The sequence below is a fragment of the Aquila chrysaetos genome, chromosome 11, assembly GCF_900496995.4.
Source record: "Aquila chrysaetos chrysaetos chromosome 11, bAquChr1.4, whole genome shotgun sequence".
NCBI lineage: Eukaryota > Metazoa > Chordata > Aves > Accipitriformes > Accipitridae > Aquila > Aquila chrysaetos.
In genome coordinates this window covers 5,797,486-5,817,196 of record NC_044014.1, presented here as the reverse complement: position 1 = coordinate 5,817,196, position 19,711 = coordinate 5,797,486, and the positions used below count along the sequence as shown (strand labels likewise).

Here is a 19,711-nt window from a genome sequence, read left to right as displayed (position 1 = left end):
CTGTGACTGCAGCACCCAGGCAATCAGCAGACTGCAGAAGGCAGTTTTGCAGACCCAAACTAGCTAGGTCAAAGTTTTACAAGCTCATTCATGTACCAACTCACTTTTGCTGGCCTCTGCAGGGATTTCTAATGCCTGACTCTGATCACACTGGGTTCTGGGAAGGTTTATTTGCTCTGGGTCAGCATTGATGAGCCTGACCAAACTTCATCCTGCATCAGATGCATCTCAGAACCTTTGTTAGCTGAGTTTTTCTGTTCATCAAAGCATCCAAGTCATTCAGAACAGCACAAGAATGTTCAGTGTTTTGAGCTGCTCATTTCTGTTTAGAGACAGAAGGGAAAATAATGCTCAAAATCCAATGAGCACTTGGAAACAGCACATGAAAGCAACTCTAATTCACTTGCTAACAGGGAATTAAAACTTCACACGTATCTTTCCTGTCATCTCAAGAACATCATCAAAAGTGACTCAGTTACTGTTGAGAGAGACACATTAAACATACCATTAAATCTGTGAATTAAAGGTTGAGAATACTAAATCAGGGATGCATCTTAAATAGAAAAGATGAGGGATGGAAAGCAACTGCCACACAAACACTTCCTGTTAGGATTGAATGAAACTTTTCATTCATTTCTCATGAAAAACATGAATAAATATTTTTCTTAGATAAACACAGAATGCTTACCTCATTACTAACTCTAGTAGAACTTTAAAACTAGTAACTACACTGACATCTCAAACAGAGATCTATTTCCTGAACATATTTTGCCTAAGAAAAAACAGAAACAATACATAAACTGCATTCTTATTCCAACTGGTAGCTAAAATACCTTGTAATTTAGTAAGATTTAACTAAGAAGCCAAATACTCAACTCTACTAAAATCAGTAATTTTCTAACTACAAAGTGACACTAATGAGTCAGTCTAAGTTTTGTACCATGAACAGTGCCCAAGACGATGCACTGACCTTCGTGCCTGTGTGAGATGAAATCATGACTGTCCTTCCCAGTATGTGAATTTCTGCAACTTCCACTGATTGCAAAGCTGACATTTGACATGTCAAAGTGTTTCAGACTTTATTTTTCATGTCAAATTATTTTTACAAGGGCTAACAATGGAGGAATAGCGTTACTGCCTCATTTTATATATTTTAGAGTCATTTTGCACTGCACAGACAAATTAAGAAAACACACTTCCTAACTTTCATAGGCCATCATCACCCACTGGATCATAACCTTGCTTCCAGGGAATTAAAAAAATTTTTGTGGCTGAGATAGAAATATTAATTAAAATAAAGGGAATTTTAGTTTTTTTTTAATTTTTAATTTTTTTAAATTTTAATTTTTCTGGATTTTTAAAAATTCTATTTTATAAATATATTTCCATATACTTATTTTCATCACATTTATGCAAGAATAAAAAATGTTGGCAGCTTTGTTTCTTTTTCTGAAGCAAAATCTTCCCATGGGACTGACCCCAAGCCAGCTGACAGTGAAGGAGAACTAATGAGGACTTCAGACTTCCACAAGAAGGCTTCCCAGGAGGCACTTCCACTTTCAACCAGACTTCCAGGGACTTTTAGTCACAGGATTTAATGACACTTCAAGCCGACAGCAAAACACAGTACCGAGCCCCAAGCTTACGATGACAGTAAAACCAATGGAATAAAAGATAGTACAAAAGACAAAAGTAACAGGATTATGCTTTAGGGAGTTACAGCTCAAAAAAATGGGACAGAAACAGGAAAAAAATCTCAAAGAGTAAAAAAGTCGAAGGCTATTTATTAAAATATTTGAACTGTATAGAAGTTAAAATGGCAGAAAGCACTAAGAGGATCTTTCAAAAAGAAGGGCAAAGCAAAGTGTTCGTTAAGTTTGACATATGAGGAGGAAAAAAAACAAATGCAAGAGTCAAGCTGAGAATTACAAATGCAAGCATTTCCACGAAATAGGCAAAATTGAAGCAATTGGCAGTAGCTTATCAGCTAAATAAATCAGATTACAGCAATCAATTTACAGGCTAAATTAATTAAAACATGGAATCAAATTATGTTCCACGTGAGAAGTCGGGATGATGTCACCAGAGCAGAGAGTAAACACGTTCTGAGGCACTGAGGATCATTACAAAAAGTCTGACCCTGGAAAAAGTTTGCCGTGGTGGCTGGTAGCGTGTGGCTGCGCTGGGACTCAGCACATGCCTGTGGTGTCGCTTCCACAGCTGCTCTGTATCTGCGCCTAATTACAGCTTTTAACTTTTATCACATTTTGGAACTAATCCCATATGCTAGTTATCCTCGGCATGAAATAAATCTGCATGATCTCTCTACTTATCCCACATTATTTAATTTTTAATTTCTGTTCTTGTGTTTCTAACACCTTCTGAGTATGGAAAATAATTCCTACAGGATTTGGCAGTCCTTGCCCTTCCCCGCATTCCCCTGAATCTTTACCAGCTAATGAGTTCACTTGTGGTCCAGTCACAAAAAAACCCAGAATTATTCTGCTAGAGAATTAAATGTCACAACATTCAAATGGTGAAGGAGTACCTTGAGCACACAAGCATCTAAGATTCATCTCTTCAATGTGAGAAGTAAAGTATGCCAGGATATCTTTATTTTTCAAAGAAAGCCCTCAAAAAATTATGTAATTTCAAAATACATCTGTTCGTTACACAACTTCTGTGATGGTCATGTTGGATTAAAACATATTTTTGGGAATTCTGCAGTCCAAGCCAAATGTTTCATGAACTACACTAGAAGTCAGGCGATGGTGCTTCTTGAGGGACATCGGTTTACTCTGCTACATGTATGTCAGAAGCAGATATATTTAGAATATCAATAAATACAAAATCTTAAATCACAAATATTTAGCAAAGTTTGAGATTTGCTAGAACAACACAAAATGGAGTTCATATTATGACCATACTTCAAATCGCATTTTAAAGACCTTTCTGTCTTCGCAGTTGATTGTTTTGGGAGACTCCGTTGCAGGGCTGAGGATTCAGTGTAATTTCTAACCCACAAGCCAATTTATGCAGTGCAGTTGTTTAGGACCCACAAATTAAGTTAATAACATTACCTTTTTAATTACAGAAGTACTGGAAAATTTGAGCATATTTTTGCATCCGCGGCTAAAACCCCATGCAAGTCATTTCAATTTAATCCAAATATACTGAAAAGTGAGGGAAAAATTTGCCTGGCTACACCTTATTGGCACTATCTTCATTGTTTAAATATCTTGTATGCTCACGGATCACACTGGATTTAGAAATATGCATTCTGATGATTCTAAGTGTTTATAAACTTAATTAGAAACAGATACAAACTTGTAAGATTAATCTCTTCTAGAGGAGCTGCTAGAAATAACTGCCTTATTCTTGATTATAGAATTCAAATTTATTACCTATAGCTCTGATAAGATAGTGGAAAGTTAGTTCTTTAGAAGAATTTAGTACATGATCTATCAGAATTTGAGCTGTTTTCTAACTCTCCAAAGTACACAACACTGTATCCTTAAAAAATTATAAACAGCAGTTGTTTCACAGCAGAACAGCAATTTCTCCCTAATCAGATGATTGCACAGTTCTAAACAATTTGTTTAATGTGTTCCATCTGTGATAGTTTTGTGACTACATTTTCATCGTTTCAAGAAGTTCAGTGCATTTATGCTTATAAACATTAAACCGCATCACACTACCCTTATAAACATTAACATATACTGTCTTTTGCATTAATCCATCTGACTAGATTCAAAGATGCACCACTACACATATACATCACTTTGCCAGGGATCTAAACTATCAGACATGACCAAATGGCAACCGTAGTTCACTTTATGGATGCCAATATGTAATCATGGCTTTTCCGCTGTGAGAGGGAGGAGGAATAAGACCAGCATCATGCTAATACACTATCTTTTAAAAATATATCTTCAAATTAAACAGCCTCTGTACTTGATGGGAGAAAAAGAAAAAAAAAAAAATCAACAAAATACTTGCATTCACATTCACAATAAATGTAAAACGTTTGAAATACACCCTTTTTATTAGCAAATAATAGTATCTAAATTGTACGTGAAATTAAATGTTTTGAAAAACACAGCACTAAAAATCAAGGTTATTGAAATAGTTGCGACATCATTTTTCTAGTCAAAGCATCATGCACACAAATCTATTTCTAAAATAAACGCAGTTTAATATAACTGCCCAAGCCTGCAGATTTCTGGGTAAGAATTCTAAGTTTTATTTATGTTTTGGGCTTGCGTGGCAAGGTTTTGGTAGCAGAGGGGCTACAGAGGTGGCTGCTGTGAGAAGCTGCCAGAAGCTTCCCCCATGTCCGACAGAGCCAATGCCAGCCGGCTCCAAGACAGACCCGCCGCTGGCCAAGGCCGAGCCCATCAGTGACGGAGGTAGCGCCTCTGGGAGAACAGATTTAAGAAGGGAAAAAAATCTGTGCAAGAGAAACTGCAGCAGAGAGAGGAGTGAGAAGATGCGAGAGCCCCAGCCCTGCAGACCCCCAGGTCAGTGCAGAAGGAGGGCAGGAGCTGCTCCAGGCGCCGGAGCAGAGATTCCCCTGCAGCCCGTGGGGAAGACCACGGTGAGGCAGGCTGTCCCCCTGCAGCCCAGGGAGGTCCACGGGGGAGCAGATCTCCACCTGCAGCCCAGGGAGGACCCCACGCCGGAGCAGGGGGATGCCCGAAGGAGGCTGTGACCCCGTGGGAAGCCCGCGCTGGAGCAGGCTCCTGGCAGGACCTGCGGCCCCGTGGAGAGAGGAGCCCACGCTGGAGCAGGTTTGCTGGCAGGACTTGTGACCCCACGGGGGACCCACGCTGGAGCAGGCTGTGCTTGAAGGACTGCAGCCCATGGAAGGGACCCACGCTGGAGCAGTTTGTGAAGAACCGCAGCCTGTGGGAATGACCCACGTTGGAGAAGTTGGTGGAGGACTGTCTCCCGTGGGAGGGACCCCACACTGGAGCAGGGGAAGAGTGAGGAGTCCTCCCCATGAGGAGGAGGAAGGAGTAGCAGAGACAACGTGTGATGAACTGACCACAACCCCCATTCCCCGTCCCCCTGCGCTGCTGGCGGGGAGGAGTTAGAGAAAACCAGGAGTGAAGTTGAGCCTGGGAAGAAGGGAGGGGTGGGGGGAAGGTGTTTTAAGATTTGATTTTATTTTTCGTTATCCTACTCTGATTTGATTGGTAATAAAATTAAATTAATTTTACCAAGTTCAGTCTGTTTTGCCCATGACAGTAATTAGTGAGTGATCTCTCCCTGTCCTTATCTCAACCCATGAGCCTTTTGTTATATTTTCTCTCCCCTGTCCAGCTGAGGAGGGGAGTGACAGAGCAGCTTTGGTGGGCACCTGGTGTCCAGCCAGGGTCAACTCACCACGATTTACTAGAACTCATAACCTTCAGTTTCTTGCAAGAAGCATTAAGATGCATATTCACGACACTAATAAAAGGATTCAGAAGTTATTAAATACTGGGAATGCTGTTTGCTTTTTAATACTCTAGCTTACTATGTGCAGCAGAATAACAATGCCGCAAAGCTGTGAAAATTTTCGTTTTGTATGTAGCAAAGAAAATGGAGTTAGTTCTGCAATATGTGAGAAAGATGTATTTCTGAAGAAAAAAAAAAGTTTTTTCAGCTTGTATTCCTAGAAGTTTTAAAAATCTGGTAAAAACTTACAATAAACGTTAGAAGACTACTACAGAAGTCGACTGGAAATCTTAAGTAATTTTCTTTAGTTCGGTAACTCAAAAACTAGTGATCTGGTATCAGCTCTGTTCGTAAGGTAATACATGGAATGGGAGTTATTACAGAGTGATTCTTGTGAGCCTGAAGTGAGACCTCTCACTTCAAATTCTGACCTCTACATAGATATGTGTACTGTCCCAGGACTCTGGCGTCGATCCTTGGACTAATAAACCTGGAAAGGAGAGTTCAGGCACTGATTTTAATGTTGTTTTGGTCTGGGGGGGGAGGCTGGGGGGTGTTTCAGATGGTTGAGAGTTGTATGTGAACATGAGGCAATTTATAAGACTTTCTGGATTTCAACATCTGTCTTTTGTGTAGACATAGCCTCACCAGTTCCTGGGTGGCTGCAGACAGATCACTGAAAAGCACAGAAAAGACAAATTATCTTCTTTTGATTCAAATGCCTATCGTCATTTTGGCTCAGACCAGCTGGAAATAGTCTAAAGCCTAAATTTTTCTAAAGACTTCCACTCCTCTGCTGGAAGAAGCAAGGTCCTTATTGCTGTGTGGAGATGGCAGATGCAAAGTCTGGTCTGCGTCAAGAACAATGAGATGAAGGTGCTTGCTGAATTGTTAGGCACTGGCAAACTTCTGCTGGCATATGACTTTGGCTTCGTAATGTCTTCAGGTTTTCACATCTAGTTTCTTTCTACATAGTGTATCTAAAAAACAGCCTCTCTTATTCATCTCTACAAACACCTGTCTAGATTTTCAAGTTTTAATCCCACCATTACAGCTTTCTTCTGTTCTTGTCAAGTCCTTCTTCTCATCACTCTACCTATATGAACTACTACAAAATTTACTTCCCCATCTTTCCATGCATGTCTCTACCAGCTACCCCGATCACATCAGACAGACCTCACTTCTAAAGCTTTCCAAAGTCTGTTTCACTCCCATATTCATTCCTAGCACCTACAGGCAGTAATGTAAGTTCTACCTCTGACTATGGGATCTGATGTCCCAGACCAGTTTATCTGTTTTTGAAGGAAACTCCTTTGTGTCTCCCTCTATTCTTCATTTCTCTTATACCTCTCATGCTGTGAAAGATTTCTCCAGAAACTCTAAAAGATAACTAATGTACTTCCTTAGATTCCTCTTCGAAACTCTCCTCCACTGTGATGTTTACAAAAAAAACACCATACAGTTTAGTCTATTACTATTTAGTCTATTAATAGACTATAATCTATTTTATAATTGACCAGACAAACCAGAAGTGCTTCTCTGTTTCTTTATACCATCCTGTTGCATCCATCGTGGTTTGTTTTAGACTGTACTCTCTGGAGCAAAGAGTGTCTTGTCTCCAAGAACACACAAAGCCAACACAGAGGAGTTTATGTATGCCTTTGTTATGTGTATTTTTCAACACTGAAGAAAGTACTTTCATTTTAATTAATGTATTCCATTTGATTCCATTTTGATTTCACTCTATTATTAGATATACAGGAAGTTGAACAGATGTGTATTAGCTTAGCCAATTTATCAGCTTCAGCAAACAAATCAGTCAAGAAAAAAGAAAAGCATTAAAGACCCTTTTGATCTGCACTACTCAAAGCTTCTGCTCAAAGCAGCTGACACAGGAAGGTGGGAAGCAGCTTGCACCACCAAGATTGCTGTGGGCCAAGCCTACCAATTCAGATCAAGCCTAGCTTTTTCACTCGGGTAATAGCACCCTGTTCACCCTGGTCGGCACAATGTACACCCCACATTACATGACCCAGTCAGGAGGCTAGAAAACTATGAAGTCTTTAAAGCCACAACTTTAGATTGGGATTGTATCTGCCCTTATCTGAAGTTGCTTCTTAAAGGTGTTGACAGTCCAGGGCTGATGGGAAGAAAGATTTGAAGTTTCCCACTAACTTAATTACCATCTCAAAAGTAGATTTTCATAAAGATTTCACTTCATGAAGACATTTTTCACAGGCTTCTCTCTCAGGAGCAACAAACTGAAAATCTCAACAGATGTTAGGAAAAAAAGACATGTCATTGGGTTAGTCTCAGAAAAAGGGAAAGTGGAAGGATAAAAGTATTGCCAAGATACCAAGTAAAGCATTTGTAATTCTTTTCATACTGCATTTGTTCCATGGGCAAAGCTGTTAATGAAAGTACTACCAATGAAATAAAACCCTGAAGACTGGTTTTGAGAGGAGGAAGTTAACTAGTGTGACAGACAGTCCATGCCCAGGTATATTTCAGCAGATGCTATCATGTGACTGAATTTTGCTCATCAGTTTTGATATGTTGTCAAAGTCACTGACAAGTACTTATCTGCAGAGCAATCTTTTAATTAACTTCTTTTTTCTTTAACTTAACTCCACCTGTACTTACAGTTAATGGCCTGTTAAATGAAGTTCAGCACTATCTCAATTTTCAGAATGCATCAATATCCAAAGCCTCTATTACTGCCCTACCTCACTAACTGCTTATTTATTTGTAAGTAAATGACTGACCACTGGTTAATAATAAACACATCAGAATGCTAATAAACTTCTCATTTATAAGATGGAGCCATGCAGGTCTTGCAAATTTTTCCAACTGAACAGACAACAGAAATGAAAAATCTGTCCCGAGGCATGAGTAATTTAAGCAAAACTGGTAATTTATAAAAGCAAGAATGCTTGACAAACATGACCTTTCATCCATGAATGCTGTCTGAGTGATGCTATGCAATTTTTTTTTCTGAAGTAACTGATGTTTTTCAATACATGTTAAGAACTGCACATAAAGAGCCTACTAGCAGTTTATTTAAGGATCAAATCTGAGCTGGCACAAGACCTCCTCGTTGTCTCTGTATGACGGGAGTGTTTTGAGGTTAAGTAAGGTTGAATCTCATTACACTGGCCAGAAGTAATAAAGACTTGGACCTATTTCAAACATCAGGCACCCATGATTTGCCATTCTAAACAATAAAAAGTTATCATGGTTCCTATGATTGCTTTTTAAAGTTATTAACTGTTAGACACTTTTTTAGACTTATCTCTGTGGTGTAAAGAGTTAAGAACTTTGTTTAGTTTCTCTGTCCTCTCTTCTTTATTCTCCAACTGTTAACAGAAGTATTAGACGTCAGAGGAGACAGGGATGGAAAACAATACACTTTAAAACCATTTGAAAATGCTCAAGCTCGGGACAACCACATAATGCAAAACAGGCAAAAATTCTCTGCAAATATCAATTAATATTTTCTGATACTTTAGAAAAAATTTGCTACTTTTTGTGAGCATCTCCTTTTTCTTTTTTTTTTTTTCAGAGAAGAAAAAAAAAATCTGATTATAGGAAGCAGCTCTGCAATGTAATGCATATGAATAGTCAGAAATCCTTTTCATATTGCAGAGACTTGGAAGGTCACAGTGCATAGCACCCTCTCCCGAAGTAGCATTCGCTGCTGTTCTATAATGCGTTTTCATAACCTGCAACTGGTAAATTTATTAGGCAAATTTTTAATTTTTTTAAAGGGAGGGAACAGAAGTTCAAAAATTGCCAAACATGATGAACAAACTAGTGTGAGGTAATGTTTCAGAAATTTTCTGACATTACAGACAATATTAAAAGATGACCATTTGCAGTGACTGTTTTATTGCCCCAGGCAGCAATGCAAGTAGCACTATTTCTCCCAGTTGTTTACTGGATCTGGTTACTGCCCTCAGTTTCTACGTTGGAAGTCCCACTCCTGATAAATCATGACCTACTTAACTGACATAATTATGGGCAGTATTACAGAAAGCTGATTCAAAAGGAATAAAGCACACAATCATTCCTATTGCTCTTTTTAAAATTCACTGTAACTTCATTAAACTCATACTACTGACTATTGTAGAGAGTAAAGTAGTAAGAAGGAAAACTGATTTTACTGTTGAGAAATAGCTTCCTTCAAGCTAGCAACTACTTAAACCTCAAATGACTATAAGCTCACAGCAGGTCCAGTTCATTTCAACGTGTAGCTATGTTTTAATTTCCTTAAACCACAGGACATAAGTCACAGTTCCAGTAGTGTCTGGAGTGAGATATTCTGTGCTGATAATGATGCAAAGTTTTATATCCTGGAGGTTCCAAATGCGTGGTATGCCACAGGAATTTCACAGAATTGAGAGGATGATGCCCCTTTGCTTGCACAGGGTTAACACCTTCAAAGGCAGCAGTTTAGTTGTCATTTTTGCGCTTAAATGAATGCACTCTTTTCTTTCCGAATAACAAGAGTATCTTGAACACCACTGGCCTCCCAAACCATTTCCCTTCTTCCTCCTACCTTTGTAATTTTTTTCCAATTTCCTCTCACCAATCTAACGATGATTCTAGTTGATCAAGACATGATGGGCTGCCCATTTAAATCTCTTACACATTGAGCGTTTCCCATGGTGATAAATACTCTTTTCAAAGAGCATCCAAGCACGCTCCCCAGTCTACTTCCCACCCCATTGCACGGCTACCTACACAATCCCTAAAGAACATTCTCTATTTGCACAGAACACTTAAGGTAATTCTGCTACTAAAACTTTTAAATCAGTATCTATATCTAGAAAGTTATTTAAACCTCATTATTGTAGTGCTTAATAATTATTATCTTAATGTCCAGTTGAGCAATCAAGTCACAGCATAAATGGTAACATGCACAGGATGAGGAAAAGCAAGGAACTCAAGTGGCTTTTCCAGAAGCTCACAATCTTGCTTAAGTGGTCATCTCTCTTCAAATTCCTTTCATTTATCTACATCCTGCCCTTCCAACAGTTAACAGTTAACCAGCTAGTGAATGAAAGTTTTATTAAACTACAGCCATGAAAAGTAAAAAGAAAGAAGCAGCTGTTGAACACTACTCAAACTCAGAGACAGGTCAATTTGTATTTTGATGGCTAGAAACAGACCGTAGTGTTATGTATTCTTGAGCTTAATCACTGACATCTCTGAAAAATACCACAACCTTTCTCAATTGTTATTCAGTGGAGAAAGAGAAAATTTCAAGAGCAGAATATCCAGCAATTTGCAATTAATTAAAAAAGTTAATCAGTTTTTCTTTGCTGCCCAAGCACCACACCAAGCATTCCCTAACACAGCTCCCTTGAGGCCTGCAATCGGCCAACAGAGTCATTAGCTAAAGCAAGTACATGTATTTTTTTCCATTTGATTGCATTCTTTTACAGTATCATTGCTGTATTATGTTCTGGTCAGTAATATTTTCAACCATTCTATGCTGGCATATCACTTAGTACCTATTTTACAGAATGTAAAAATATGTCCCATCTACTTCAAGATGTTTAAGGTGTTTCTGCTGTTCATTGTATTCTTCAAATTCACTGACAGATTGTTAAATTAAATCTGCCAGTTTGTTTCTTAACAAAAGCACTTGATGCCTTTAAGCTTCTCCAGCCCTTTCATTCCCTTTCCTGTATTGATTCTAATTTCCTTTCTTTATGCATTCATCTGACTGGAATGTAAGGGAGGAACAATTATTTGATCGGTTTTGTTCATGCACAGAATAACAAATATCATTATCTGAAAAGTAGCAATGTGTGTTAAATTTGAACTACATATAGTCTGTAAAACAGAATGTACTTAAAGTTTGTATTGCTTATTTCATGTTAAAAGATAAAACTCTCTATTTGCTAATGCTTGCTGGAGGAGTTGTGAATTTTACACTTTTTATCCTTTACAGATAAGATTTCTATAATGCTTCAGCAGCAGATGATACCAATACCTTATAAAAACAAGACAGACAATTTATAGGCCCATAATTACTTGTAAACTTACCTGCTTTTACGTCCTGGTTGAGTCGACAGTATTTTGAGTGCTCAAGCAGCGGTAGACATTGCTCAATAGGTGTCCAGACATATGTCTCTGGACACAACAAGTCAGAGGGCCTGTACTGACCCTAGAAAGAAGAAAAGAAAAAAAAAAAAAAAAAAAAAGAAGAAAAGAAAAAGAGAGTAGTCATATCAGTTGCACAAGAACACTCTGGCTACATCTTCCCAGATTTTCCTATGAACAAGGAATAGTTTTAATCTAATCTACAACAAATGAGTCAGAAACAGCTTCATTGAAATCACAGGCTTACTTCTTTATTCCTGAGATGGTGCTGAAATTAATACAAACTTAACCTTGGCACTTGAAGAAAATGTAAAATTAACATACCACATTTTTACAGTATCCAAGATGAACTAGAAAAGTTTTGGCTTTGCTCACTGAACCTCTGTATTTGAGTTATCCTCTAGAGTTCTGCTGAGCTGGTGCCGACACTAAAAAACTCAGCACCTCCAAAAGCAGCTCGTCTCAAGTGTTGGTAATTCTAGCAAATAATGGAGACCAAAAATAATCTAATAGAAAAAAAACCCCACTTAACAGTAAGCAGGATGCTATTTTTATTGCATTAGTGATGGAGCATTTTGTTCATTGGTACTTAAATAGTAACATTTTCTTTTTTAATTCATGGAGTTTTTCCTGGAATAGCTTACAGGTAATGAATAGTGAAATTCTACCACTTTTTGTTGATTTATTAAGGAGATATTCTTTGCAGACATTCCCAGAAACTAAACAGCCATAATTATTTTCCCTTCAGCTACACAGAAAATCACCACCTCAGCAATAATAACCTCCTCTAATCAGATCGTCATTTGATTTAAAATAAGATTATTCATGGGCCTATAACTTAAGTAAAAAATCTATCTTTGAGCTATTATTCACTTAATCCATACCCTCTGAACATTCAGAGTCATATGGTAGCAATATCAAATTGATTTTTAAACTGAAAATTCATTTCACATATCAGCTTGAAAAAACAGACATAGAGTAAATAGAATGAAAAAGTTTAAGGATCTCAATTATACCGGTCTTGAGGCAACAGCTAAAAGACAGCATTGTATGAAGTCACACTGCAGTTGGTACAATTAAGAGTTCTTCATATCAATTACTTTAAATAAGTAATGAAGATGATCACCTTGATATGAAGTTGATTTTTTTTCCAACATCTACTACGAAAAAAGGCAAACTGGCCTTGAATGAAGCTGCCCAATGTTTGGGAAAGGACATAGATATTTACTGTGACTACAGTCTAGTGATAAAGACATATTTTTAAAAGTTACATTCACAAGCTCTGCTATTCTTCTTTTAGACACACCCTTATGCAGCAACTCCCAATCTTGGAGAATCAGAAGAACCATTTTTTGAATGTTTGCAGATTCCCAATTCTTTTTATTCTCTTACTGTTCAACTCTTCACAATATTTACAGAAGAATTAACTTTTTTTATTATGTATTTCCCATCAACTGTAAATTATTGAGTAAGAAATACAAAAAATATCTCTGATAAAAACAGCCATAACTGTCCACTTAAAAAAAAAACCAAACCAACCACCAAGTTTCATGCTGAACCTTGTCAAATACCTGATGTATCTTTCCAAAATGGGTCTTGATTTTCTCATTTGAAAAACGCTCATGATTGACTTGTAACTACCGTTGTTGGTTTAGTGTATTTTTTTTAATTAAATGCAAATTTTTGTATTAAATTAAAACAATATCCCTCCACTTTCATGCAGAACCTTAAACCACAAGGCCTTATAAAATCCGCTAAAGCCAGAGAATGGAAATGACATTATTAAATAAACCACTTTGAAATGTTACGCTATCTAAACAGAAGTAGTTGAAAGGTATGTGAAAGTAATGCTTAAAGAACACTTTTAGTCACCATTACTCAGATAAACAATTTAAGGACTTGGGGAAAAAAATAAACCTTTTCAGTCAGATTTAAAAAAAAAAAAAAAAAAAAAAAAAAAGAACATAATTACTTGTTGATTTAAAGACATTTTCTCAACTGGCCAAGGCGGCAGAAATAGCCAAGTAACCATCTTTCAGAGCTGTCGCTTAAGCACAGAAAATACAAGGTGGCAATTTAGTCTTTCCTAGTAGCGTGGGTATACTCGCGGCTGTAAGTAAAGATTGCTCAGCCACTTACAGTTTTCCTATAAGATACTGCCCCCCTACATCTTGAAATAGATCACATTTGTGAATCCCACACGTGAAAATCACATCACTATGCAGCCCTATTCTAAATTTCCCAATTACTTCTACAATGTCATATTCTGCCATAAAATGGGATGTATAAAATTAACTGCATTGCAGCATTACTAGTTTGGTTATAAGAAAAAAGAGCTTCTTTAGTACTGAGCAAAACAGTAATGAGAAAAATTGATTATCCAATCCACCACTGTAGATTCAGTATTTATTTGGGGTGTCGAAATACCCTACCTAGAAGAGAAAAAAGAAATAGCTCTGAGGTGACCTCCTTTAGACGTTTTCTTCCCCCAAAATTTAGAATCCTGTTAATAAACTTCCCTGAAGATATGTGAGGCTGAGGTGATGAGACATCATTGACCAGTAACACACAATGTAATCAGAGGTAAAAATTAAACAAGCCATTGATGCTCTTCAATATACTCCCTTTCTAAAAGTATTTCCAAAAATACTAGAAGATACTTCTCACATAAAGGCATTTTATTTACACTACTGGTTAAACCCATATCCCATGACTCATTCCATGGAGGAAATGGGAACACAGAGACATACTGAGGCGAATTTCCCAATGAACAGCATTGGCACTGTGTCTGTATTGACAGAATTAAAAAGGGAATCCACAGAATTTCTTAAATCAATGCAATAATTTCTAAGGGCTTTTGCCCTTTTTTTTTTTCCCCTCCCCTAAGCACTTACTCTCAATTTACTTTCTTTCTTAAAAATGTTTAAAACCTCAATATGAAAATAAACAACTATGAATCCACCTCACTTTTTTTTTTTCTCTCTCCCCTTATTCCTGGACTGTGAAAAAATCTGAACCTGAGAAGCCGGTCAGATTCTGCCTCATGTACAGGAACACCTGTACTTCAAGAAAAATGTTCAAATTTCATTATTCACTCTAAAATGATTACATCATCTAAAAAATTGCCTCTAAGCATACTATTTATATTCCTTCTTATTCTTAATATTGCTGATTTGCAGTATACATCCAACATAAATCCAAAATAGAAAGGGGATCTCCTGAAGTGAACTGCTGCAGAGCTATTTATCACAGTAGAACTTCATCAGATTTGCAAAACTGGTTTTGAAAATCATTTCTCTTTGGCTTCAGATTAAATTAGCATACATTTCAGAAGTAATTCTGTCTATGGTAAAATTCCACAACTGAAAACATTTTGCTTTCTTTTATGTCATAATATAAAAGCTCTTGCTCAGTAGCACTGTTTATGCTGTCCAGACCATCTTGGGAATACTTAACTACAAGACTTTCAACAAAATGTATCATGTTACAGACCATCCCTAAGCACTTGTCTTACATTTCAGCTTCTTAAATCCAATACCACCTGCTGATGAAATGTGCTCTGTCAATATACAACTGCCCATATGTCTGTCTGTGCATCTACATTTTGTCGAGAAAAATCCAACAAGACGTAAAATGTGGTATTTTGAAATGTTTTTGGAAATAAAAAAAATGCATTTGCCTAAAATTTCATTTCAATTTTGATGCTGTTTAAAATTTTCATGGACATCCACAAACACCCTTCTTGAGACGGAATATTAACACATTTTGAGCTGTTATAACAGCCACTGCAGATCATACCAGATGTCCATGGTACAGTCAAATATCCCATCTCTGACCGCCATTGATAGGAAATACTCAGTGAAGACAAAAGAACAATATAAGCGTATAGTGTTACTCTGCCAATATTCTCTTGACCTCCAACAGTTTGCAGCACAGATCCTTCCACAACCAAGTAACTTCAGTAATAATGTGTTTTGCCATTCAAGAATCCTAAACAACCACTTTGATTTACTTCAATCCTAGTCAATCTGTCCTCTTTCCAATTTTGCTTTCTCTCCTTTGAAACGGGAAAGGGCCACAGGGGGAAAGCATCCAAACCGCATTGTTCAAGGAGCAGGAGAGCACAAGGTATAATAAAGACATAAAGAAAACCAAAAGAAAACAACTGCATCTTTATAAATATCTGACTAATCTATCAAATAGCTTGATTAAAAAGCAACACTGAAAATTAGTCTAGCTAAGAAATTCCTGAGTATGTGGTTTCTTCTACCAAGTCAACTCATCACAATATAAATGTGACTGTTTCATAAAAAAATACCTCCAAGACATTTTATTCTCACTAATGTTTGGGGCATTTTTCCTCCCATATATTATAAAAGAAAGAGTTTTTAAGGTGTTTTCCCTTATACTATTAGGCATGCTGCATTTTAATTGGAAGCTTCTGGAATAAATTTTACAGTGAGGCTGCCAAGCCTAAATTAATACTTCACACCATGATATTTTTTGTTTTACAGTTTCCAAGTCAGAATCGACCAGAACTACTCTGAACTTTTGTTCCACAGGAAGGGCAAATGTTTTAATGAGACTTTAGTCTGGAGATTACTTTTTAAATATTTTGTAAAATCTGAGGGATTTGGTAAGCACTTCAGATGAAAAACACCAGCAGAGTTTGTTTTTGTAGCCTAAGTAAAATTTAAAATGTGAAACTACGAAGAAAGAGAATAGTCTCAAAAACGAAGAAGGTCAAGCACCAGTAGCACTGAAAAAACAAAATAGGAAGGTTAAACACACATTTAATTCTTTTATCAGGTACAGTTTACATCTGTATTCTATTTTTTCACAATAAACCCATTGATCTTTTATTAAAAGTGAATTAAGACTGCCTTCATCTCCATTTCCAGCCAGCTGCTTAAAAAGAAGCTCTCAGACTACGTAAACAAAGTAACCCCAAATTATCAACAGCAATCCATTAGAGCGAGGCAGCACCACCCGAGAAAGAGCACACCAGACTACAGGTTTATTAAATTCAGTCTTTTCATTGAAAGACAACCCCTCTGGAATCCCATCAGCAAAGTACTACAGCAGACCCTTGCTCCCTGATTTCATTACATAAACAGAAATAGACTTTATCGATCCCCAGGAGAGTCTTTTGCAAGTAACTTTAACTGCTGTGTTTTCACAGGCGGAGGTTGGACCGTGCCACGCTGCACCCGCGCAGTGAGCCAGTGCCGGCGGGGACAAAGAGCGGAACATCGGAATCTGTGCTTCCAACCATCCGCAGTCACTCACGTGGGATCCATCTGTGGAAGGCCTGAAAGACTTAAAGACAACAAAAAAAAACCCCACCCCAAAACAACCTACACAAATTCACTCCCACCTCATAGTCGCTTTGGTTTATCTTTTTAAACAAACAAAAAAACCCCTAAGATTAATAAATACTGAATAAAGCAAGCAGCTTTATTTATCAATGAGAGATGGCTGGAGACTTCAGATTTATCATCAAAAAGTATCCAGCATACAAGAAAGTATATACCAAAGAGGAGTTAAATCAGCCAATGTGTACTTTGTAGGTAACTCAATGAGTAAGTAACAACAAGCTGGATTTAACCGCGTGGCAGACTGCCTGATACTGCACTGCCAGTATCAAACTTATTGCCTCCAAACTGCAAACTTTGAATTAATTACGCAACCAACATTTTTAGGACCCCAGAGCTGCATTCTTGAGCGCTTAGCCACCTTTCTGTTTTAATAAAGAATAATGCATTGTAATCCTTAAAAGATGTTATGAATAATAACCAAAATTCATTTTGTAGCTCACAGAACTCAAACTACTTCACAGAAGTATATGAAGTGCTAGTCCTTCCTCTTCAAAAAGCTGTGCTGATTCTCATTCTTTTGGTTACATTATCACAGGCACAAAACCTGTGTAATGGGAATTCTACAGGCCAGCCAGGGAGCTGTAATGCACTTCCCAACACATCTCAAACAACCACCTTCTCCTATATTGTTTGGCTTCCCATAAGTGAAATGTAAACATCATTTGAAGTTGTATTTGGAGAAGTATACCAACACTTACTTAGGTCAGTTAATTTGTTATGACATTACTTTTTTTGCTATTTTCATATAAATGTGCCCCAATAATCTTTAAACTGACTGACCAAAGCAATGGTATAATTTGCCAGCTTTCACCTCTTTTCTGTTTATTTTCCAATTCAATGTAATGTATTAACAGAAATAACTAATGATAACCTGTTTCCAAGGAGAAAATAGTTGTGGCACTTGATTCCTACATGTCTTACAACTAGTAGGAACCAAAGTTTCCTACAAATATTGACTACATAGTCACACTTAGCTGTTCTCCACTAAATCTAAAAAAATTTTAGTGTTTCAGAAGGTTTTCATAGTGTCTCTCAGGTAAATGAAATATCTCAGGTAAGTGTAAAACAGATTAAGATAATGAGTAAAAGACAAAAAGGAAGACAGCCAAGATTCATGCTCAATATCCTAAATGAAATTAATCTTAAATTTCACTCAGATTTCAGGTAAATCTCAGCACTTTATTTGCCTATGGTGGTCTGCATAGAAGCACTTACAAAGAAATACGTCGCCCCCCCCGCCCCTCGAAATACGTTCAGAAAGTTATTATCATTTCTTTGTTTACCCAACACATGCTATTCCTAGGAATCTCCCGAATTGTTTGGATTCTGCTATCTTCATAACTCAGTGTACACTCTAAATAGCTGCTTTCACCTTGTCCTCTTTCATAAAAATCATCTGAAATATTTAACGCTTTCTAGCTTGCTTTTGATACTGGAAAATGGCCAACAGGCATCTGAAAAGGCTCATGGACTGCTAGAGAAAAAATTGCTTTCCATTGAGGAAAAAAGGGAAAATTTGGGACAGGTTTTGGTTTTTTTTTTTTCCTTTCCCCTTTAGTCTCTAACTCTGTCCAGCTCTTCTTCCTCCTTTATACACCAACATTATCTTTCCCTCCACTCATTGAGTATAACATGCTAAGGGAGGCTGTGGATGTTTATGTCACAAGATCCAAGCTATGAACCGCTGCACATTAATATACAAATGTACCATCAGCAAGATCCAAGAAGCCAACAAAGTGCTGCTTGAGATAACGTATATCCATGACCATACTCAAACAGATCCCGTTATCCTCTCTAACACCACCATATTAATCATCGAGATAATTCTGGTTTCAAGTTTAAAAGTTAACAGTAATTAGTATGCTCAAGAGACTTTCCCTTCACTGTCGTGGAAGGCTGCTGCAGAAGTGATGTGTGCATGGCAGACGTTTATCATCTCTGTTTTATCAGCTTGGGATGCAGCTCTCCAGAGCTAAAGATAACGCACAGCTCTGGGCATACTCTGTCAACCACTTTCAAGCACTGCTCTCTCCTCCAAGACTTCTTGCCAAGAGTTGTTCTTTTTCATTTATAAAGACCAGTAAGTGAGATTTTTCCATTGCTCGTTCTAAGCAACTAAAGCCACTCTATCTGAAGTCACCACATTAAAGCCAATATATCTGGAATAAAGCCAGCGATTAGGCTTGCACAAAAGAGGAAAAAAATCCATATGTTCAGGAACTACATCATAAAAACTATACTTTTAACATCTCCTTGATGACTAGATAGACAAACACATATTCAAATGAATACTTACAAAAAGATAATTTTAAGATAACTTTTGCAGGGGGGCAGTTAGTAGTCTTTTATGTTCATACTCTTGCATTTTGAGATTTACTCAAGCCAACGGATGCCTAGCGTACAGTAACATTTCTGAACTTGGACACAAGCCATTAAATATCTGTGCCTATTCCCACTGCACATCTGTTCTCACTCATTGTTTTCTGAGTAAGAAAGATAGATGGATAGATACATACATACAGGTTCTACATTTGCTGTTCTTAGATTTCAGTACGCTTAATCTAAACAGTGAATGCTACTAGGCTGAATTTGCCATGTATATGATGTTTCACACTGTTGAGACAACAGTACAAAACATTACAAAATGGTCCCTTCAAGACCAATAAGATGTATTGTTTACCCTACAACAGCTATTTGTCCCCGGGTTCCAGACTTTCGATGACAGAAACAGCAAGTTTATGGATTCTGAACTGCCTTAAGTTGGCTGGCTGTTTAGCCAA

The 19,711-nt window shown here is 37.4% G+C and overlaps 1 protein-coding gene across 9 annotated transcripts in view; it reads right to left on the bottom strand.

Moving 5' to 3' along the window:
- The window catches only part of ATE1 (arginyltransferase 1), an 86,335-nt gene that overhangs the window by 12,138 nt on the left and 54,486 nt on the right, over window positions 1–19,711 (bottom strand). For all 9 annotated transcript variants that reach the window (XM_030030702.2, XM_041127459.1, XM_030030704.2 and 6 more), the window contains one exon: window positions 11,497–11,617. In XM_030030702.2, coding sequence (XP_029886562.1) covers window positions 11,497–11,617 — 121 coding nt within the window. The remainder of the gene's footprint in view (window positions 1–11,496; window positions 11,618–19,711) is intronic.